The 19,614-nt window shown below is 41.2% G+C and overlaps 1 protein-coding gene across 3 annotated transcripts in view; it reads left to right on the top strand.

Annotated features, from left to right (window-relative positions):
* RBM27 (RNA binding motif protein 27) overlaps positions 1-18,707 on the top strand; it is a 41,675-nt gene extending 22,968 nt beyond the window's left edge. The window contains exons 9-21 of one of the 3 annotated variants that reach the window (XM_069971995.1): positions 2,408-2,557; positions 2,815-2,959; positions 4,571-4,724; positions 6,197-6,436; positions 6,897-7,034; positions 7,609-7,722; positions 11,289-11,363; positions 12,640-12,795; positions 13,440-13,544; positions 14,703-14,894; positions 15,289-15,375; positions 16,302-16,412; positions 17,151-18,707. In XM_069971995.1, coding sequence (XP_069828096.1) covers positions 2,408-2,557; positions 2,815-2,959; positions 4,571-4,724; positions 6,197-6,436; positions 6,897-7,034; positions 7,609-7,722; positions 11,289-11,363; positions 12,640-12,795; positions 13,440-13,544; positions 14,703-14,894; positions 15,289-15,375; positions 16,302-16,412; positions 17,151-17,237 — 1,754 coding nt within the window. In that variant the 3' untranslated portion in view covers positions 17,238-18,707. The remainder of the gene's footprint in view (positions 1-2,407; positions 2,558-2,814; positions 2,960-4,570; positions 4,725-6,196; positions 6,437-6,896; positions 7,035-7,608; positions 7,723-11,288; positions 11,364-12,639; positions 12,796-13,439; positions 13,545-14,702; positions 14,895-15,288; positions 15,376-16,301; positions 16,413-17,150) is intronic. The other 2 variants (XM_069972003.1, XM_069972012.1) reach the window with 2 other exon arrangements.
* Positions 18,708-19,614: the final 907 nt, after the last annotated feature.

Here is a 19,614-nt window from a genome sequence, read left to right on the forward strand (position 1 = left end):
TTCATCTGGTCATTCACATACCCGTTGATGGCCTCTTGCAGGTATAGGAAGAGAGAATGATTGGGCATATTTGATTTCAGTATGCCTCATCCTGCCACCATAGGCAGCGGCTGATCCTCCTTCCCAATTTAGTATACATGCATGGTCGGCTGAGGGTGCTGGGGTGCGTGCATGTGGCTAAACCTATTCTGTGGTCTGGAATTTTTTTTTTTTTTTTTTTAACAAATATATACTTTATTTTGGTGTGAGCAGCGAATCATGGTGTTTGACTAGGCGCAAAGAAGGAAACATAATTCTATACTTTATTCTTCTATCTTCTGAAATTTACGCCACACACTGTAGAAAAATTCACAGTGGATATTGACCTGCTGTGCTTTTTTTTTTTTTTTTTATGCGCATGATGTCAAACGTTGTCTGAAATGCTACAGATCTATAGTATTTCCCCATTGAGTTAGATGTGGAAGTCCCTATCGGCAGCTAGATATGCAACTGCCATCTTGGAATACATTGCCGCTTTTGCAATAGTGAATTTACCCCAATCTGACTTATGCATGCATCACATTAGCTATTTATTTATTTTTTTTAGACTGGCTTGTGCTATGCCTTACAAATTGGATGTGGCACGTTGGATAGGTGCATGGATTTGGTGTGACTTCTGGCACCACTATTTAAGGGCATATTTTTGGCATAAAGTAAGCAAACTAACTGTTGGTTGAAATCTAGACTGAGCAGTCTAAAAGACCAGGTTTATAATTGTGGGCCAGATTGATGAATTTGTCACCTTTTTAGAGTTTGCATAGTCTGGATCAGTGTTTCCCAACTTTTTCCACCTCTGGGCACCCCTTAGAAAAAAAAAAAATTGTTCTGGGCACCCATATCAAATCTACAAACTACAAAAAACGCCATTTAGTGACTCACGGGTAACGTCTTCTTAGATCTGAATTTTTCACTTTCCCCTTTCTTCTGTGTCTGGTCCATCATGACAGTTTCATCCACCTACAGTTTATTTCTTCAGTACGTACCAGACAAACACCTTAAGCTCCAGACATTTCGAACAACTTCCCTTTCTCCCTCCTTTTAGGCTCCTAAACTGTAGTAATTCTGCAGTTTGGTGTTGTGCTGTAAAGTCAGTAGGTATGTGGTTTGCCCCCTGTATGTAGGTTCCCCAAATTTGCCCCCCATTATAGCAGTAATGCCTCCGGCTGTGACCCCTATGCACTAATAATGCCCCTTACTGTGCACTCCCACGTAGTAGTAATGCTCCCTGCTGTGCACCCTCATATAGTAATAATGTCCCCTGCTGTGCCCTCTATATAGGAATACTGCCCCTATGCTGTTTCCCTCATAGTAGTAATTTTCTCCATGCTGTGCACAGTAATAATGCCAACCCTGCTGTGGCCTCCATATAGTAATAATGTCCCCCATGCTTTGGCCTCCATAGTATAATTTTCTCCCATGATGTGCCTCTCATAGTACTAAGTCGCCAGCCCACTGTGCATCAATTTAAAAAACATAACAGACATCTTAATCCGTGTTGTGTGGATTCAGGGAGCAGCTCTTGTCTCTTTTGGGTCTAGCCTGTGAGTCGCAGGGACGAATCCTCCAGCAGGTGTTGTGAGGTCATATCATTGCTCCTGCTGGAGAGGTCTTGTTCCGGCGTCCCATAGGCTGCCAGCATGAGGTGTCTGCAATCTATGCGATTGAATGTAGGAGCAGGATGCTGACAATTCCTGCTCCTACATACTGTTCACTGTTTAGCCCCCTCATGCTGTGTTACAGTGAGTAGTGCATCCCTAGAAGCTGCACAGCTGCAGCTTCCAGGGATGCTTAAAGAGACGGTGTCACAATTCCCTCAGGGATCCTGCAGCACTTCTGGAAAACTTCTGGTCTAGATGTTTTTTTTTCTCTTTAAACTGTTAGCATATTGATCCTCTTGGAATTGCTGTGGAAACTGTGAAGTTTCCAGAGTGTATCACTGTATCTGAAGACCAATTTCCCATATTTTAGTCATTATCACAATTTGTAAGTCGAAATTAGATGTGGATCTATCTGTACCTCTTCAGCTATGTTTTTACCTTCTGGTTTAAGGTACATTTTGAGGCATAAACGCTGTAATTTACACCTGAAAATTACACCTATACTTTTGCTTATTACATTGAGTTCAGTAAGAAAAAGCTGCACATTTCAAATTTTAGTGTGTTTGTGTGTGAAAATACATGCAGGAGGCCTTACCTTTCAGGTGACTTACCTAAGAAACATGTAGTTTCCACTGTATTCATCTCCAGCCATATCATGTAGATCTGTCACATTTTGTATTTCTTTATCATCAACTCTTATCACATCTTATTTTATTGTCTTTACCAGTGGCCTTAATGTGACTTTTTTTTCCCCCTCTTCTTTTTTCTAGATACATATGAGCCTGATGGGTACAATCCTGAAGCGCCTAGTCTTACAAACACTGGTAGATCTGGATACCGGCAGTTTTTCACACGGGCACAGACACAAAGGCCAAATTTAATCGGGCTCACATCTTGCGACATGGACTCTGCACCACGAGGTTGGTAAAATTAACGTGAGACAGCTAGTGCTATGTGTAAGATGGGGAGAGATATATATATATATATATATATATATATATATATATATATATATATATATATATATATATATATATATATATATATATATATACTTCTCAATTACTTTCACTGCAGCCAGACCCACTTATAAAAAAAACCTTTTTAACCATGATTGTTTTGCATTTAGCAGAATTTTATAGTGATTTTTATGTTTATTTTTTTATTATTTTTCTAGCTGCTAATATTGTCATACAAACAGAGCCACCAGCTTCTACGCCTGTAAATAGTAATCTCAACAGAGTGGTGGTAGAGCCGGAAAGGAAAAGAGCACTTGGAAATACAAATGATGGGCCATTCGCCAAGAAACCATGGATGGACAAGTAAGGAAACTAAAGCCTTTCATGTCTTGTTAATATTCTTTGTCATACAGTTACATTGATTAACAGCAGGCTTATTGTAGACCTTTAGGAATACAAAGATATAAGTGACTAACCCATATAAAGGAAGGATCCGCAGCAGGTTTGATGGTGCAGATTTGATGCTCTGTTCAGTTATTTAGATGAAAGCTGCTGCGGATACGCAGCAGAAAATCAGCTGCGGATCCGGTACATGTGAACGTACCCTTACAGGAATTATATCGTTATGGTTTCTACTCCTTCAGTGTATATATTACAGTGTCCTTGTAAAGTAGAAAAAAAAAATCACAATTCAGAGATGTTTCTAAAGTTTTGATCAGCCAAGGTCTAGGTGTTTAGACCCTCACTAGATTGCTAGAACAAACTTAAAAATTGTGTGGCTGAGAGCTGCTCTTTCAGTCTCGCTGAAGGGCTGCTGTGTCCATTTCTACCTTGTGAATGGTGTCTGAAGCAGTTGGCTCCATTTTCGGCATAGTGACTATGTCGTTATTGCAGCTCCCTTTCTCTGTGCACTGATATAATAAAAAAATACAGTACATGGGCACAATGTTTATATACATGTTGTATAGAAAAGTGGTTTCCTTCTCATTAAAATAAAAATATGAATACCTCCTTAGAAATTAGCTATATAGCAGTCATCTAGGCTTCCATGATGCACTCCTCTCCAGTGACCGGACGCCAGCAAAATCATAACTCTTGCGTTAAAGTATAAAATTTCATGTAGTAAAAAAGCATCAGAAGTAAAAGCAGATAACTAGATGGCAACACATCTCCCAATGGGTAGTTTGCAGTGTTGGGCAGGCAGATGTATGACCCTGGTCAAAGGTACAAAACTTAGTAGAACATCATTGCTGCACTTTGTAATTGTGAAAAAAGCTTGAATATGAATGTTTGAGACATCTCTGGATACATGTTGATAGAATAAAAAAAAAAAACAGAACTCTTTAACTATTAGAGTGCTTTGGTGATCTACAAGAAATAGTCACTGCATCTGCTGTAAACCTTAGACCACTTCTCCACATTGCAGTTCCCGCATGTGGCTGAAACTATGCTCCCATGTAGTTACCGATAGCCGCGCAGTGCTGCTGCTGGTAACATTGCGCTGCTATTGGTGAAGAAATAGGTTAGTGATTTTGGAAACATTCAGGATAGCAAAAGTGGAAATAGAGCCAATGAAAACATTATACTTTTTTCCCAAGGTTGTTAAACTGCATCAAATCACCTAATGGTGCATTTACACAGAGATTTATCTCACAGATTTTGGAAGCCAAAGCCAGAAATGGATTTGAAAAAAAGATAAATCTTTAAGTCTTTCCTTTATGACCTGTTCCCTGTCTATAGTCTGTCCCTGGCTTTGGCTTCAAAGATCTGGCAGATAAATCTCTGTGTAAACGCACCATAAGTCTACAATCACCATGACTTGTATGGCAGTCATCGTGAGAGAGAGTAAAAACCTGCATATCACATTAGAGTTTCCTTTTTTGTCGCTTTATCATTTTCTCTAGCACTGAGCATACATTTAAACTGTTCAGTATTCTTTACATGACTGTACTATAATATATTTTTCTCTTATAGACAAGGTAACAACAACCATAACAAACTAGGTTTTGTGAAGAAGATTCAGTACACGAATACCAAACTTGAAGTTCGAAAGATTCCTCAGGACCTAAACAACATTACCAAATTGAACGAGCACTTCAGCAAATTTGGTACCATAGTGAATATTCAGGTGAGTTCTCGGAGCTGAGCAAGTGTTAAAGAGTCACTGTCGTATTTTTTTTTTTTGCAGAAATCAATAGTCCAGGCGATTTTAAGAAACTTTGTAATTGGGTTTATTAGCCAAATCTGCCATTATCTGCATGTAAAAAGCCTTTTCCCAGGTCCCCCCCTCCTTCCTCTTTTTCATCCACTCTGAAAAATCTGAAAATTGTGACTTGTTGCAGGAGACGTCCCCTGTCTGTTCTAGGGAGAGGGGAGGGGGGAGGAGGAAGGAGGGAGTTAGCCGGCAGCAGAAAGAAGATAACAGAGGATTACAGGCACGGAGCTGGGTGACAGCTGTAATCTGAGCTCAGACAGGTCACTAGTGATGGTCAGAACAGATAACGGGTGAGGGATTTGTAGATTAACTCTTTGTTGTCCTGTTTTGGTCTTCTCTTTAGCTCTCTCCATAGGAGAACAATGAAGACAGGGGGGAGAGCTTCAAACTGCTTTTTCATGATAAAAATGCATTTTTCGGATAATAAACCCAATTACAAAGTTTCTTAAAATCGCCTGGACTATTGATTTCTGCAAAAAAAAATTTCACGACAGTGACACTTTAAAGTATGTGACTGAATTAAAGTGGACCTGTTATAACTTTCAAACTCTAAATCAACAGTAGATGTGATATGAAGCAAGTGTGCAATATACATTTATAAATATATATTTTTTAGTTGTTATGCTGTAAAACAAAGCTGTACTTCCCAGAAATCCAGGTCCAGTCTCCTGCAGGAAGCTTTTTAGTCTTGTGCTGGTTGAAAAAAAGACTAAACACATGAAGGTCTGCCCAGTACAGTGCCATCGCTCAATACGTCCATTAATCACATGACTGCCTTCTCTGTGAGTGCACAGATGATCTGGGAAATACAGGACTTACTGTGTCTACACTCACCATGTTGGTTTAGATTTTGAAAGTTATAACAGTGACACTTAAAGTTTAGTTTAGTAGTAGAGAGATTATACTGCAGGGTGCAGATTGTGGGGAATTTATCATTTCTCTAATCTAAAATCCTGCCTGAGTCTCCTCTGTCGGATTTATTAAGAGGCATCTGAGGCAGCATCAGAAATCTGTGCCAGCTTGAACTTGGCATTGATTTTAAATACAGCTTATGGCTGTGTCCACCCATTTGACTAGTTGGACACAAATTGATAAAGTTGCAAAAAATGTTTGCAAGCTGGGACTCTTCACCAGCTTACAAACCAATCTGCACCAGCTCTTCACCAATCTGCACCAGGCACAGACCTAGATAAATCCCCCCCCCCCCCCCCATGGATCTGATATATAACATTAAAAAAAATTCCTAAAACTATTTATGAAAGATGTTGTTTTTTTTTTATGCATTACAATAGCAGTGGAATAAATGTGAAGCGTGAAATCTATCATTAAACAGGACTAGTCAAACATTTTTGTAACAGTTCATATCCCTGTCTCTTACTTTTTAGGTTGCTTTCCAAGGGGATCCAGAAGGTGCGCTCATCCAGTACTCTTCCAATGAAGAAGCCAGGAGAGCAATTTCCAGCACAGAAGCTGTTCTAAACAATCGGTTTATTCGAGTTCTTTGGCACAGGGAAAATAATGAGCAACAGGGTTCTCAGCAGCATCTGACTCCCCATCATCTAACACACACCATACCCACCACCCAGTCATCTGTTCCTGCTGCTGGACAAGGTCACCTGCAGAAGGTAATGCCATGCTATGAATAATAAAGTTCTGGAACCTTTATGCCATCATGTCCTTTTTATGTCTTGGTTATGTAGGGAATCCTGACTGTGATCCACGCTACTGCAGATTGTATTACTATTAAGAATGACTGGATAGGTTTTTCATAAGGTTTGTTAGTCAAAAAATATGCAGGAAAAATTACCTTGGTTGCCAAATGTGTACCTAGGGCTGAGCAGACAGAAAATATTTTTTTTATTATTTTTTTTATTATAAACTTTATGGGCAAAGCTTGATTTAAAGCGGAAAGGGCAGAAAAAAAAACGGTGGAGGAAGGCCAAAAACATACTTTCTTGCATGTACTTTTTTTAAAAATTTTTTTATTGATGTAACTGTTTTAACATGGCTCAGAGATCAAAATGTGCTGCATGTTTTGTTCAGTATACATATTAACTGTTGTGATATTTACATCACGTTCTACAGACAATGTCCAAACCTCTCACCCAGGGTTCCTATGTTCTTAATAAACTACCTGCAAAACATCGGCTTGGAGCAGTCACCAGTCAGTCTGATTCAACGTTTGTGCCACCTAACCAGAATAACTCGGGAGAGGAACCTGGGGTAGGTGAATGGAGTGTCGCTCATGCTTACAATCTATTCTCTTATAATCTAATTTCTGACATGTCAAAAGTTTTTATTTAAAGGGAAACTGACAGCCCCCCCCCCCCCCCCCCCCCCCCCCCGCTAGAGCACCTTATACGTACCTGATCCCGCCGGGTCCCGCTTCTTGATTCGGTCGGGTGACTGAGATATTAGCACCCGCTGATATCTCAGTCACCCGACCGAATCAAGAAGCGGGATCAGGTACGTATAAGGTGCTCTAGTGGAGGGTCGGGAGCCTGTCACCCCGGCACCGGGGGTGACAGGTCCTCTTTAAGTTGTGTACACCCATTCAGGCCCCTCATTTGAATTAAATATGTACATTTTTATCTAATACATATCGGTCTGAAAGATTACATAACTGATCTTGCTGCAAGCAGACTACAAATAGTGGAAAACCCACCCTAAGCTAGGTGGTGATGGAGTTTAGAGCATGACATTTGCCATGCTGCATTTTGGCCTGTAGATCAGAAATGTTTGAAAGTGTTTTGTGTTTGTTATGCCGTAACTTGTGTTTTGATGTTTGCTTCTATAGACCCTGCCACCTGCCTCCAAAATGGTTTACAACTCTGCCAGCTCAAAGGCAGCAAATAAGAACCCAGCAGGATCCAAACCTGTAGATGTGCAGGATGCGCTAAAGAAGAAGCAGGTATAGTATCTTCCCCGGAGACAAAGGGGCTCAGCCAGTTCTGCTGCAGTACAGATACAGAGTGCATTGTGAGATCCTGAAATAGAAATAGTTTCTTCCCATTGTAACTGCTGTCCATTTGTCATGGCTTTGGTTACATGCTCTTAAATGCTCTTAAATGCTCTTAGGTCGTGCCATCTATAAATTCCTTCACACAGTCTCAGTGACTTTGCCTTATTCACTCTCTAGTCCCCTGCCTTTTCTCGCTCTGTAAAGCACCATTTTAAAGATTTGTCAAGTCAGATTTTTGCACAACCTGCACAGAGAGGCTGTGGCTTTGCAAGGGTGGCATGATTGTCCCCTGGCTCCAAATTCACTACAATTTACACCAAATTTACTGCAATTTACATGTGCACCTCTTGAAAAATCTTTTGTGAAAATGAAATGCTCCCAAACCTAGCTGATCTTACCAAGTCCCCATGAGGCTTTTGAGCCATCTTCCATCTTTCTTGCTGCCGCTGTTTCTGAGTTACACATTTTTCTAAAAGTCTGGAATCTACATCTCCCAGCATGCATTGCACTTTAGAGACAACTGCTAGGTATCCACCTCATCTTGTAGTATCTGCCCATTGCTGGCTCAGTCTGCTACTGCTTTACGCTGTAAACAAATATATATGGTTGGTTTCTGCAGATCCAAAACAGTAGGGAACTTCTAATAACAGTAAATTGTGACTTCCAGTGCAGTCTTCTGGTTTTCCCCCGTCAGTTGCTGTCCATCCATTGCCATTATTCAACCCAGTGTATGTCTTGTCACAGTCATCTTCCCAGCTAGCCTTCCTACAGCTGTTTTCAGCCATCCTGCAGCCTTGACAGTGGTCTGCAGCCTCATTTTTGTATGTCTCCCCACCCACAGATCTCTTCATGCATGCATCTAGGAATAGAGGAGGGAACAGTGTGGGGATGCAGTTTGCTAGAAGGAATAGTGTTATGCTATACTACCACCAGCCTGCCCAGACTCAACCTAAATATCTTACAAAAGAGGGCTAAACACAGATATAATCTGAAAAAAAAAAAAAAATATCTTTATTCAATAATTCATTATTAAAAAATATATGCAGAACAGAGTAAAACAATTCTTCACACATGATGGAATATCACAGCAACATGATTGTATAGGAGGACAAATATGAACAGCACAATCCTATTGTAAATCCACAATGTGTTGAATCACAAGCCGACACCAATGTCTATTGCACTGCCCCTGCCAAAAGTGCTCCAACCTCCCTACTCCTCTGAGATCCATAAGTGCCAGTGCAACAATAATCAAACATACATAATAAGGATCAAAGAATAAAAGCTGCCATATTACCTATAGCACTGTGTGTAGTAAACCCCCAATGCGCGTTTCACGTCCGGCTTGACCGCAAAGGCCATGTCATCCTGTGTGAAGAATTGTTTTACTCTGTTCTGCATATATTTTTTAATGATTAATGAATTATTGAATAAAGATATTTGATTTTTTGAGATTATATCTGTGGTTAACCCCTTTTTTGTAGGATAGAAGGAATAGTGGTAGAGAGCAGCATTGGGATGCAGACTGCTAGGAAAAGTAGTGGTAGAGATCAGCGCATGGATGCAGACTGCTAGGAGGGACAGCAGCAGAAGGAAGAGTGGGGGGAGTAGAAGGAAGAGTTAGGCTGCATTCCCACGTTCCGTGATCCTGACGGATCACGGACGTGGAATGCATGTACCGGAGTCCCCCCGCGCCCGGACAGCATCTGTAATTAGATGCTGGGAGCGGGGGAGACTGTATTCATAAGCGCCGCGCTGTAATGAATCAGCCGCGCGGTGCTGTTACTACAGCGCGGCGCTTATGAATACAGTCTCCCCCGCTCCCAGCATCTAATTACAGATGCTGTACGGGCGCGGGGGGGGGACTCCGGTACAGGATCACGGAACGTGGGAATGCAGCCTTAGGAGGAATAGTGGAAGGAGCAGGGTGAAGATGAAGACTGCTAGGAGTAGTGGAGGGGAGCAGGGTGGGGTATGTAGACTGCTAGAAGGAGTAGTGGATGGAGCAGGGCGGGGAATGCAGACTGCTTGGTGGGGCAGTAGCGGAAGGGAGAAGGGCAGGTTGCCAGATGAGTATTGACGGTTTGTGCAGAATGAGCAACATGAGCTGGAGTAATGCAGAGATGAGGGAGCACCAAAAACACATTAATGTATTGAAATATCTTTATTTATGCATATATCCACATTTTGCAGAACTTATATGACTTCTAAAAGAAGTCTGGCAAAAAATTTTATTAAAGTATTGTATTGCCCCCCAAAAGTTATACAAATCACCAATATACACTTATTACAGGAAATGCACATAAAGTGCTTTTTTTCCCTGCACTTACTACTGCATCAAGGCTTCACTTCCTGGATAAAATGGTGATGTCACGACCCGACTCCCAGAGCTGTGCGGGCTGTGGCTGCTCGAGAGGATGATGGCAGAGGGGATGCTCAGTGTCCCTCCAGTGCCCTGTGTCCCTCAGTGTCCCCCTGCTATCATCCTCTCCAGCAGCCACAGCCTACACAGCTCTGGGAGTCGGGTCGTGACATCACCATTTTATCCAAGAATGGAAGCCTTGATGCAGTAGTAAGTGCAGGGAAAAAACACTTTATGTGCATTTCCTGTAATAAGTGTATATTGGTGACTTGTATAACTTTTGGGGGGTAATACAATACTTTAATGAAAAAAAATTCCCTGGACCTCTCCTTAATGTCTGAGATAACCCATTTATGCACTGTTAAGGTGGTAGAATTGAAGTGAAGCAGCTACCTGTTCAATGTTGATTTCAGAGACTGCTTAAAGCAACTCTGTACCCACAATCTTACCCCCCCCCCCCCACAAACTACTTGTACCTTCGGATAGCTGCATTAAATCCAAAATCTGTCCTGTGGTCTGTTCGGCAGGTGATGCAGTTATTGTCCTAAAAAAATTCTTTTAAAGTGGCAGCCCTAACTGTGCCCTAACTTTGCACCACCCCTCTGTCCCTCCTCCCCACCCTCTTCATCATTAGGAATGCCACTGGAACATTTTCTCCATGCTAAACATTGCCCAGCTGCCTTAATGATCTAGCCCATGTGCTGGGCTGCCACAGGTGGGGAATAGGAGGCAATCTGCCTTGAGCATTCCTTATGATGAAGAGGGTGGGGAGGAGGGACAGAGAGGTTGTGCAAAGTTAGGGCACAGATACTCCCGTTTGGCACGGGCTGCAAGTTTAAAAGTATTTTTTTAGGACAATAACTGCATCACCTGCCAAACGGACCCCAGGACAGATCTTGGATTAAAAGCAGCTATTCAAAGGTACAAGTGGTTTGGGGGGGGTCAGATTGTGGGTACAGAGTTGCTTTAAAGTGGTTGTGTGTGGACTTTTGCCTACTGCCTCCCCATGGCATAAAATAACAAACCAGCCATACTTACATTATGTACTGCAAAATTAATAAAATGTCAGATCTACAGAATGAGTTAACATTATACTGTGTAAAGTAAACTTCTAGATTGCTTTTACTGAACATACTTCTAACTTCACTTTTAGGAAGCCTTAAAGCTCCAGCAAGACATGAGAAAGAAGAAACAAGAAATGTTAGAAAAGCAAATTGAATATCAGAAGGTATGTGCTACATGGGCCAACCTGTATAACTGGACATGATGCCCTCTCTTTAGAGGGACACAGCATATGGTGAATTGGGGTTGTCTTCAGCCGCTGTTGTTTAATAGGCTGTGCTAATAACTTTGTGACCGTGAGAAGAGATTTGTTGTCTATTCTCTGCCACGATCTTTAGAAACGAGCTGATATTTTGGGAATCTCAGAGAGCCTCTTAATCTAGTGTACACTTCTGATGCAAGCCCCCCTTTAGGCCAAGTTTGCTTTTCTATCTACAGATACCAGTGTAGTATTACAGCACATACAACAGCTATGCTGTCCGACTTAAGTCTGCTGATCTCTGGAATTGTGCAGCAACTGAAATCGTAAATTGGATATGTGGGCGATATATGATGTAAGAGAAGGGCTAAACAAACCACCCAACGTTCGTTCATGTGGTCCTGTACCTGCAATAATTGGGCCGTGTAACGGTGCTCTTACACAGGGAGGTTCCACCTTAGGGTGTGTTCACACGTAACGGACCCGCAGTGGATTTCTCGCTGTGGATTCTGCCCTGTACATTCAATGTCAGACAAACTCGCAGCGGGATTAACATCCCGCTGGGAGTATGTCCACGGCCTGCCCTGTTAACCCCCTGGGCACCGGAGCATATATATCACCTTCTCCACGCTCCAGCTTGCTTTTGGGGGTTCCCGACAATCCCGCTCGGCCAATCAGTGCGCTGCCCCGCTGATTGGCTGAGCAGGACGTAAAGACGTCGGGAGCCCTGAAGCAAGCCGGAGCGGGGACCAGGTGATGTATACGCTGCGGCGGCCGGGGGGTTAACAGGGCAGGCTGCGGACATACTCCCAGCGGGATGTGCATCTCGCTGCAAGTTTGTCTGCCATTGAATGTACAGGGCAGGATCCGCAGCGGATCTTGCTAGTGAAGCTGAACTTGTAGGGCTTATGAAGTTAAAGCGTACCTGTCATTATGCTACTTTTCCCTGATAGATATGTAGTCAATATAATAACAGGTACACTTTAATATTTTTGCAAATACATTTATTTAGCAAACCTAACCAACCACCACTCTGCTGTAAAAGCAGGGTTTCCATTCCAATGTTATTGATTTCAGGGCATTTCCAGTAAATTAATTTCTTGTCATGTTACAGCATCTTGCTGTACCACCCAATGCCAGCATGATTTTATAAAATGGTGTATGCCATACCATCTGTATGTTCATGTTCTTTACAGCTAAGGGAATTTACAATTAGTATATTTATTAATCTGTCCTTTGATAGATGTTGATATCAAAGCTAGAGAAAAACAAGAGCATGAAAGCAGAAGAGAGGACAGAGATAATGAAAACTCTGAAAGAACTGGATGAGAAAATCTCTCAGGTCAAAGATGAGTTGAAGATATTATCTGCTCCATCCAAAGTAAAGTCTAAGATTGAGGTAATGTATGTTGTGCCAGTTTATACTGCCTCATTTCTATATAAATATAAGAAGTTCATTGCCAAGTACTAATGGGATCATCTGTAAGACCTGTGATAAGACACGTTTTATGTTGTATTTATACAGTGCTATGCTTGCAGTACCTTGATGACACATTTGGTGTCATTGAGTGATCTGAACTCTGTAATGAAGACAGTAATACAAATTTTTTGACCTCTTGTGTAACATAATAAAGCAGCTTTCTGGGATGTTGAAATTGATGGCCTCTCCTTAGACCATCAGCTTCAGGTCATTAGAGATCTAGGAGAGGTCTTCAATGGGGATATGCTACTGCTTTGGACAGTTCCTGACGTACAGAGGTGGCAGCAGAGAGCACTGTGTCAGTACCAGAAGACTGGAGATTTTTTTTTTTTTTTTTACACAGAAGTAAATTGCAAATCTTTGGTACTTCTGGCACCAGTTAATTGGAGAGATTAAGAAAAAAAAATGTATGTGGGGGGTGGGGGGGTTTACCTCTTTAAGTTTCAATTCATCTCATGTTACCTATTGAATTGTATATTCTGATCTTGCTATATGTAATGTTTATCTTTATCTTCCATAGCAATGTGTTTTCCAGTTATAATAATTTTTGCTCCTATCTGTAGGCACAGAAAGAGCTTCTGGATGCAGAGATGGATTTCCACAAACGGCTTTCCTCAGGAGAAGATACAACAGAGTTGAGGAAAAAGCTCAACCAGTTACAAGTTGAGGTAAGAGAGTGAATTTACTGGTAATATTTCACAAATGTTTGTTTGTTGAGAACTTGTTGAGTTGAGTAAACTTGTTTGTTGAGTAAAATGTAACTGTCACTTAACAAAAGATTTTTTTTTTTTTATTATTTTTTTTTTTTTAATCTGAAAAGTTTTTGGTCTGTTGAGGTCTTGGTGTTCAGACACCAACAATAACTAGGATGCTTCAGCTCTTTCCTCGTGTCACTGGTTAATTTTCAGTTACCTACTGTCCTAGGGTGCTACCATTAGATATTGAATTTGATATATTAGATATTAGAAGATATATAAGATATTAGAAGTGGGATTTATTTTTCCTCTACTTATTTTAAGAATAGCACGTTATATGAATCTGCCACATTGCTTGTCCAGAAGAGCCCCCACAAGCAATACATTTCATTGTTGTCTTTGTTAGACTGGTACCTGATAGAATAGCCCACATATATAATATATCAACAGGATCACCTCTAGGAAAGAAATACTCATTAAATTGCCAAATCCAGAGAGCAAGATATTATAATGTATATTGGTCAAGACACCACCTGCATGGTCATTGCATGTTTCGCCTTTGCTGTTTCTTGGGTATATATTCTGCCGCCTCTCCTGCCCCCTGGGGATAAGTATATCTGTGAGACAACACCTTGAAAGCAGAAGTCTGGCGAATTTTTTAATTTGTCACCCGGCAGGGAGGAACATAATAGACAATTGCTACTTGCCTTTCCCCATGCCACCAAAGCTCTGCATCATAGGCTTCGGGACCTCTGCCAGAAGGCACTTTCCCCTGAGTTCTAATGTTGTCACAACTTGGGGGGTCTTTTAAATACCCGACTCGGCTGATGGGTGCCCCATGAGCCAATCAGTGACTGCAGCGGTGTCCCGCCCCAGTCACTGACTGGCTAAGTCAACTGGGCTTTGGCATTTCAGCCGAAGGAGATCCCAGAGACTGGAGGGGGTCCTGGAGCGGCAAGCCAGAGCATTTAAGAGGCACAGGGAGAGTTAAGTAGTGATTTTTCTCTTTATCATGTGTTGTCCCGGACTTCTCCTTTAAGGGGTTTTGCGGTACATGTTTTTTTTTTTCTACATGACTTGGTCTTACTGCTTACAAATCTAATCTTACTTGTATGTTTTTGTGTATTCAAGGCTGCTCGGTTAGGTATCTTGCCTGCAGGACGGGGAAAGACTGTACCTATGCAGAGCAGGGGAAGGGGACGTGGACGCGGAGGAAGGGGAAGAGGATCGCTTAGTCACATGGTTGTGGATCACCGCCCCAAAACAATTTCTGTTGCAGGCTTTTATGACAAAGAAAAAGAAGAGTTGTTACAACACTTTGCTGTGAGTAAAATAAAAAATTATAAATTATGGTGAATCTCTTGGCCCATAGGAGGCCCTGCTACTTCCACACCAAATCCTGCCTCTCCTTCTATAGATGACCATAAACTTTAGCTAGCTATGCTATGCTGTCAGCTATCCCTCCCTACTTCCACCTGTCTGCACGCACACTTGGCTCAGCCAAGCATGTATATGTTCTCAGTGCAGATAATAGAATTCTCCCTGGTGGCGACTTACCTCTCTTGAGAACAAAGGATTGAGATCTACATATTTTGATGGTCAATTCAGTTGGTGTTTAATATGCATAGCTGTGTTAACCTCAAATTTTTATGTTCATTTTATGTATGTAGGTATGTTTAGGCCTATTTTTTTTCATAACTTTTTACTTAATTTACAGAAATTTGGTGAGATTGATGACTTAAAGGAAGAAGAGTTTCCACCAACTGTCATTTTAACGTTCAAGACAAGGCAAGAGGCTGAAAATGTAAGAAAATAGATTATATGAGGCTTTTATAATTCTGGGTGTTAAGTGCCGCTGGGTCTAACTAAGAAAATAGCCTATGGAGTCAATATCAAGTCTATTTATCAGCAGTGAAAAGTCCAGTTTCCCTGTTTTATCTTGTCAGTAACCCTGCCTGTGACCTTATTACAAACAGTTGATAAAATGCTTTAAAACCATGTTACACTGATACATTTGTAGAGAAATGGCATACATTTGGAAATTCCCCTTCATCCATGTTTGCCGTTAATAAGCTGAGTGCAGCACAGGTTTTAACAATATATTAAAGCAATGATATTTAACAGATTCCAAGTAGAGGTTCCTGAAAGTGACATCTTCATTTTAAGACACTAGAGGGTGCTGTTTAGACTGCTATATTTTCAGTATAAACTCTCAGAAGTAGCTATGAAAGAGTGTATACATATTGCTTGTGCGATTTGTCTACATCCCGAGTACATCCCTGCTGCGATTTTGTCTGCCATTGAAAGAATAGGGCCGGGATCCGCAGCGAGTCTCGCTGCAAATACGCAGCGAGAGGACTCGCTGCGGATCCGGCAAGTGGGTTTGTACCCTAAATCTGTATCTAAGACTTCTAGTGGCCAAATACAGAATATGCCATAAATTGCTGACAGGTTTGGGTCCTAGCTCTAGAATAGGAGCAGCTGCGTTCAGGTGGAGAATAAGCACAGAGGTGACAGAGTGGGTTTGCATCACTGTCTCCATTCAAGACTATTGGACTTGAAGAAACAACTGAATAAGCGAATCTCATAACAAGTTGACAATTCTGAGAGTATTGTGTACCAAGTTACAGCCTGTATCCTAGTCATGAACAGTTTTTTTTTTTTTTCCACATTGCAGTTATGGGTCTACACCAGTGTTTTCAGGAATTTTGACTTCATTTTCTTTTATAGGCTGCTAACCAAGGTTCAAAATTCAAAGGTCGAACGCTTATAGTATGCTGGCACAAACCGAAGACGCCTTCCTTGTCCACAGAAGTTGAGGAGGAAGAGCCCAAGGAAGAGGTATGACAAATGTAGAGAAGGAAATTAGTATCGGTCTGCCCCCTTTTTTTAGTGTTTTTTGTTAAACTTCTGACATGTTATAGTGACATGTTGCAAGTTTTGAGCAGTGGGGATTCAGATGCTAAAGATTCATTCAGATTCATTGATTGCTAAAACATGCAGGAGCGGCACTCAGCTGATCATTGCTGCCCTTTGTTTTTGTTTTTTTCAGCTCTACTTGTGGAGGCAGAACATGTGGTCTACAGATTCAAAAAGTTTGTGAGATTTTCTGCATATGGGTGGGTTCATACTGAGGAATTCTCGCGGATAATGTCCGGAATTCCGCTGTCTGTCCGCAGGCACGGCCGCGCCTTTCCGCCGGCTCCATAGACACCATTCTATGGGCCGGCGTATTCCGCTATCCGCCGAAAGAACTGGCATGTCTATGAATGGTGTCTATGGAGCCGGCGGAAAGGCACACGGACAGACAGCGGAATTCCGGACATTATCCGCGAGAATTCCTCAGTATGAACCCACCCTATCTGTAGAGAAGAGCTGAGCAGAAAAATTAAGGAACACAGCATGTTAAAACTTTCATTTGTTACTGATCTTAATCAGTTGAAACCATAGTAGTTCATCACCACAAAGTTGACGCAATTGAGTTCCTATGATGCAGTTGGTTGATTTTCATTGTATCCAGAATGGGCCCTGCACAAAATGGTACCAAAATAAAACGTTCCCTCCCTGTTTCTTTGTCAGCAGGAAGCAGAGACGTCCGACACATTTCTTCATGAAGACGATGATGAGGATGAAGATGAAGACGAGTCTCGTTCCTGGAGGAGATGAAAGCACCAATGAAAAAAAAATTAAACAAAATGTACATAAAAGTTAATTTTTTTAAGATGTGTTTACTGACATTTTTACTATAGTGAGGTGAGAAAGTGAGGAAGGAAGGAAGTGTGAACCCAAATGAGCCAATTATTTTCTCCTTGTCCAGGAAGTAAATATCTTGATTGTGTAAATTCATTGAGTTTAATGCTTTTCTATGAAAGCCAAAGGCTAGAGACTGTTTGTGTTTTTCTTTTTTTTATTTTTAATATACATGGTCCTACACAGAGCGTAGAGTGAAATATTTTTTGAAGTCCTTTTTTTTTTTCTTTTCTTTTTTTAATTTCTGTAACTCCACCTTTTGAGCAGATTCTCAGTAACTGAAATATGTCATACGTCCCATAAATCATTTTTTTTTCCATCTGCAAATTAACATTTGGGCTTTAGTCCTACAAAAATAACCTGGTTAATGTTAAAATGAGACCTATAAAATGTTTACCCACATGCACCTACAGCATTGAAATGGAAACTAATAACCTGACCCCCTGTGCCAAACTTGGCTTTCTGTATTGTTGTATGAGCTGGAATTGGATTTCTTGGTTATTAAGTAGTTGAAAAACCATTTAGGATCTGAGTATATTTAACGCTTGTCTCCCGCTTTGTACGTTGTATGTATCTGCCAATGCATTCTTTGCCATTATTGACACTAAATCAATTAAGCAGTTGGTGTTCTGTAGTGTAACATAATAGCGAATACTGAAGAAATTATTTCTCCATTTATTAATTATCTAGGAAATCTCAACTAATTTGTCTAATTGGAAACAGCTCTACCTAGGTCAGACCTGCAGAAGTCTAAGAGGGACATTTACTAAGGAGTCTAATAAGTGCAACTATTCTAATGGGGATTATTGTATATTTTGCGCTAATATCTTTTGACTGATTTATTAAAATGTAGCACTGCCATAAATAAAAAGGCGCAATTATGAAAAAATTGCGCAGTTTTATTCACCTGGTTCTGACCAGATGTAAGCTTGCGCCTGTTTATGCGGCTTTTTAAAGTCGCAAATGATAAATTGGGTGCTAATCCTGGATTATGCAAACTTTTGGGTGAATACCTAAAACAGGCAGATTAAAAAAAAGTTGCATCTAAAAATATTCACCTGTCAAATACTGGTTCATAAATAGAACTTAGACCAAAAATGGGTGAAAAATGCAATTATTCACCAAAAATTAGACGCAAACCCCTTGATAAATGTCCCCCTAAGTGTCTGTTAATGTGCATGTTGTATGGGTGGTTTCTGTCCTCCCATCATTGCCAGCTTGAAAGCCAATATTACACTGTTTAGATTACTAAATAACATTAGCAATGTGCAGCATATATGTTAAGCCTATGTGGCAGACGCCTTCACTTTGTGATCCTAGTAAGGCCCTGTTCATATCATGTTAAGGCCTACATTTAGTGTGTATGTAGAGATTTACAGTAAAAATGAAAAGGCTCAGCATGCCTTTGAAGTCCCTGTCGCTCCAGGTGCCAGGAAAAGCTGGATCCAGTCCTGGGAAACTGGGAGAGGTTTCCCAGGACTGGATGCAGCTTTTCCAGGTATCAGGGAAGGATTGGCGTAGACTTCAAAGACGGATGATAAGCCGACTGCCGAGCTAACGAAGCGATGCTCTTCCTTTTTACTGTAAATTCGCATATATAACTATACACAGTGAAACCCCTTTAAGAAGGCCACTAAAAAGGGGTATTCTGGGTTGGACCTTCTCAAAGAAAAGGGGCTATAATGTATGGAGGATTGAAAAATCAGTCTCCGGAAATCTAGTACTGTTTTGGGGGTGGTCTAAAAGTGATGATCTTGTAGAGAGGTTTCACTCTAAGGCTATGTTCACACGCTGTACAAAAAATGGCTGTTAAACACTACCGCCAACCTCTAATTCTGGCCATAGGTAGCGTTAAACATCGGCTGTTCACACCGAACGGCCATGGTTTGTACAGCATGTGAACATAGCCTAAATGTATCTGTAGGGCTCTGCTTGACTGAGGCCAAAAGAGTGTCCATTTCGCCTCTGTCGGGCCAGTATGTGTTGATAGAAACATTTTTAGTAGGCCTGTGTGGTGGTATACCTTGTGCAATATTCTTAACATATACATTTGACAGAAGGCTCTAACTTGATGTAAATGGGTCTTAAATAGAGATGAGCGAATTTACAGTATTAACAAAGTGCTTCATTACCTCGGCAGTCTGCTTATCAGCCTTTGAACTCTGTGCCGCTCCTCACTAGGTGCCTGGAAAAGCTGGATCCAATCCTGGGAAACACCTCCCAGTTTCCCAGGACTTGATCCAGATTTTCTAGACACCCAGAGGGGAGAGGCACAGACTGCTGAGCTAACAAA

This window comes from Dendropsophus ebraccatus, chromosome 1 (assembly GCF_027789765.1).
Source record: "Dendropsophus ebraccatus isolate aDenEbr1 chromosome 1, aDenEbr1.pat, whole genome shotgun sequence".
In the NCBI taxonomy this organism is placed as follows: domain Eukaryota; kingdom Metazoa; phylum Chordata; class Amphibia; order Anura; family Hylidae; genus Dendropsophus; species Dendropsophus ebraccatus.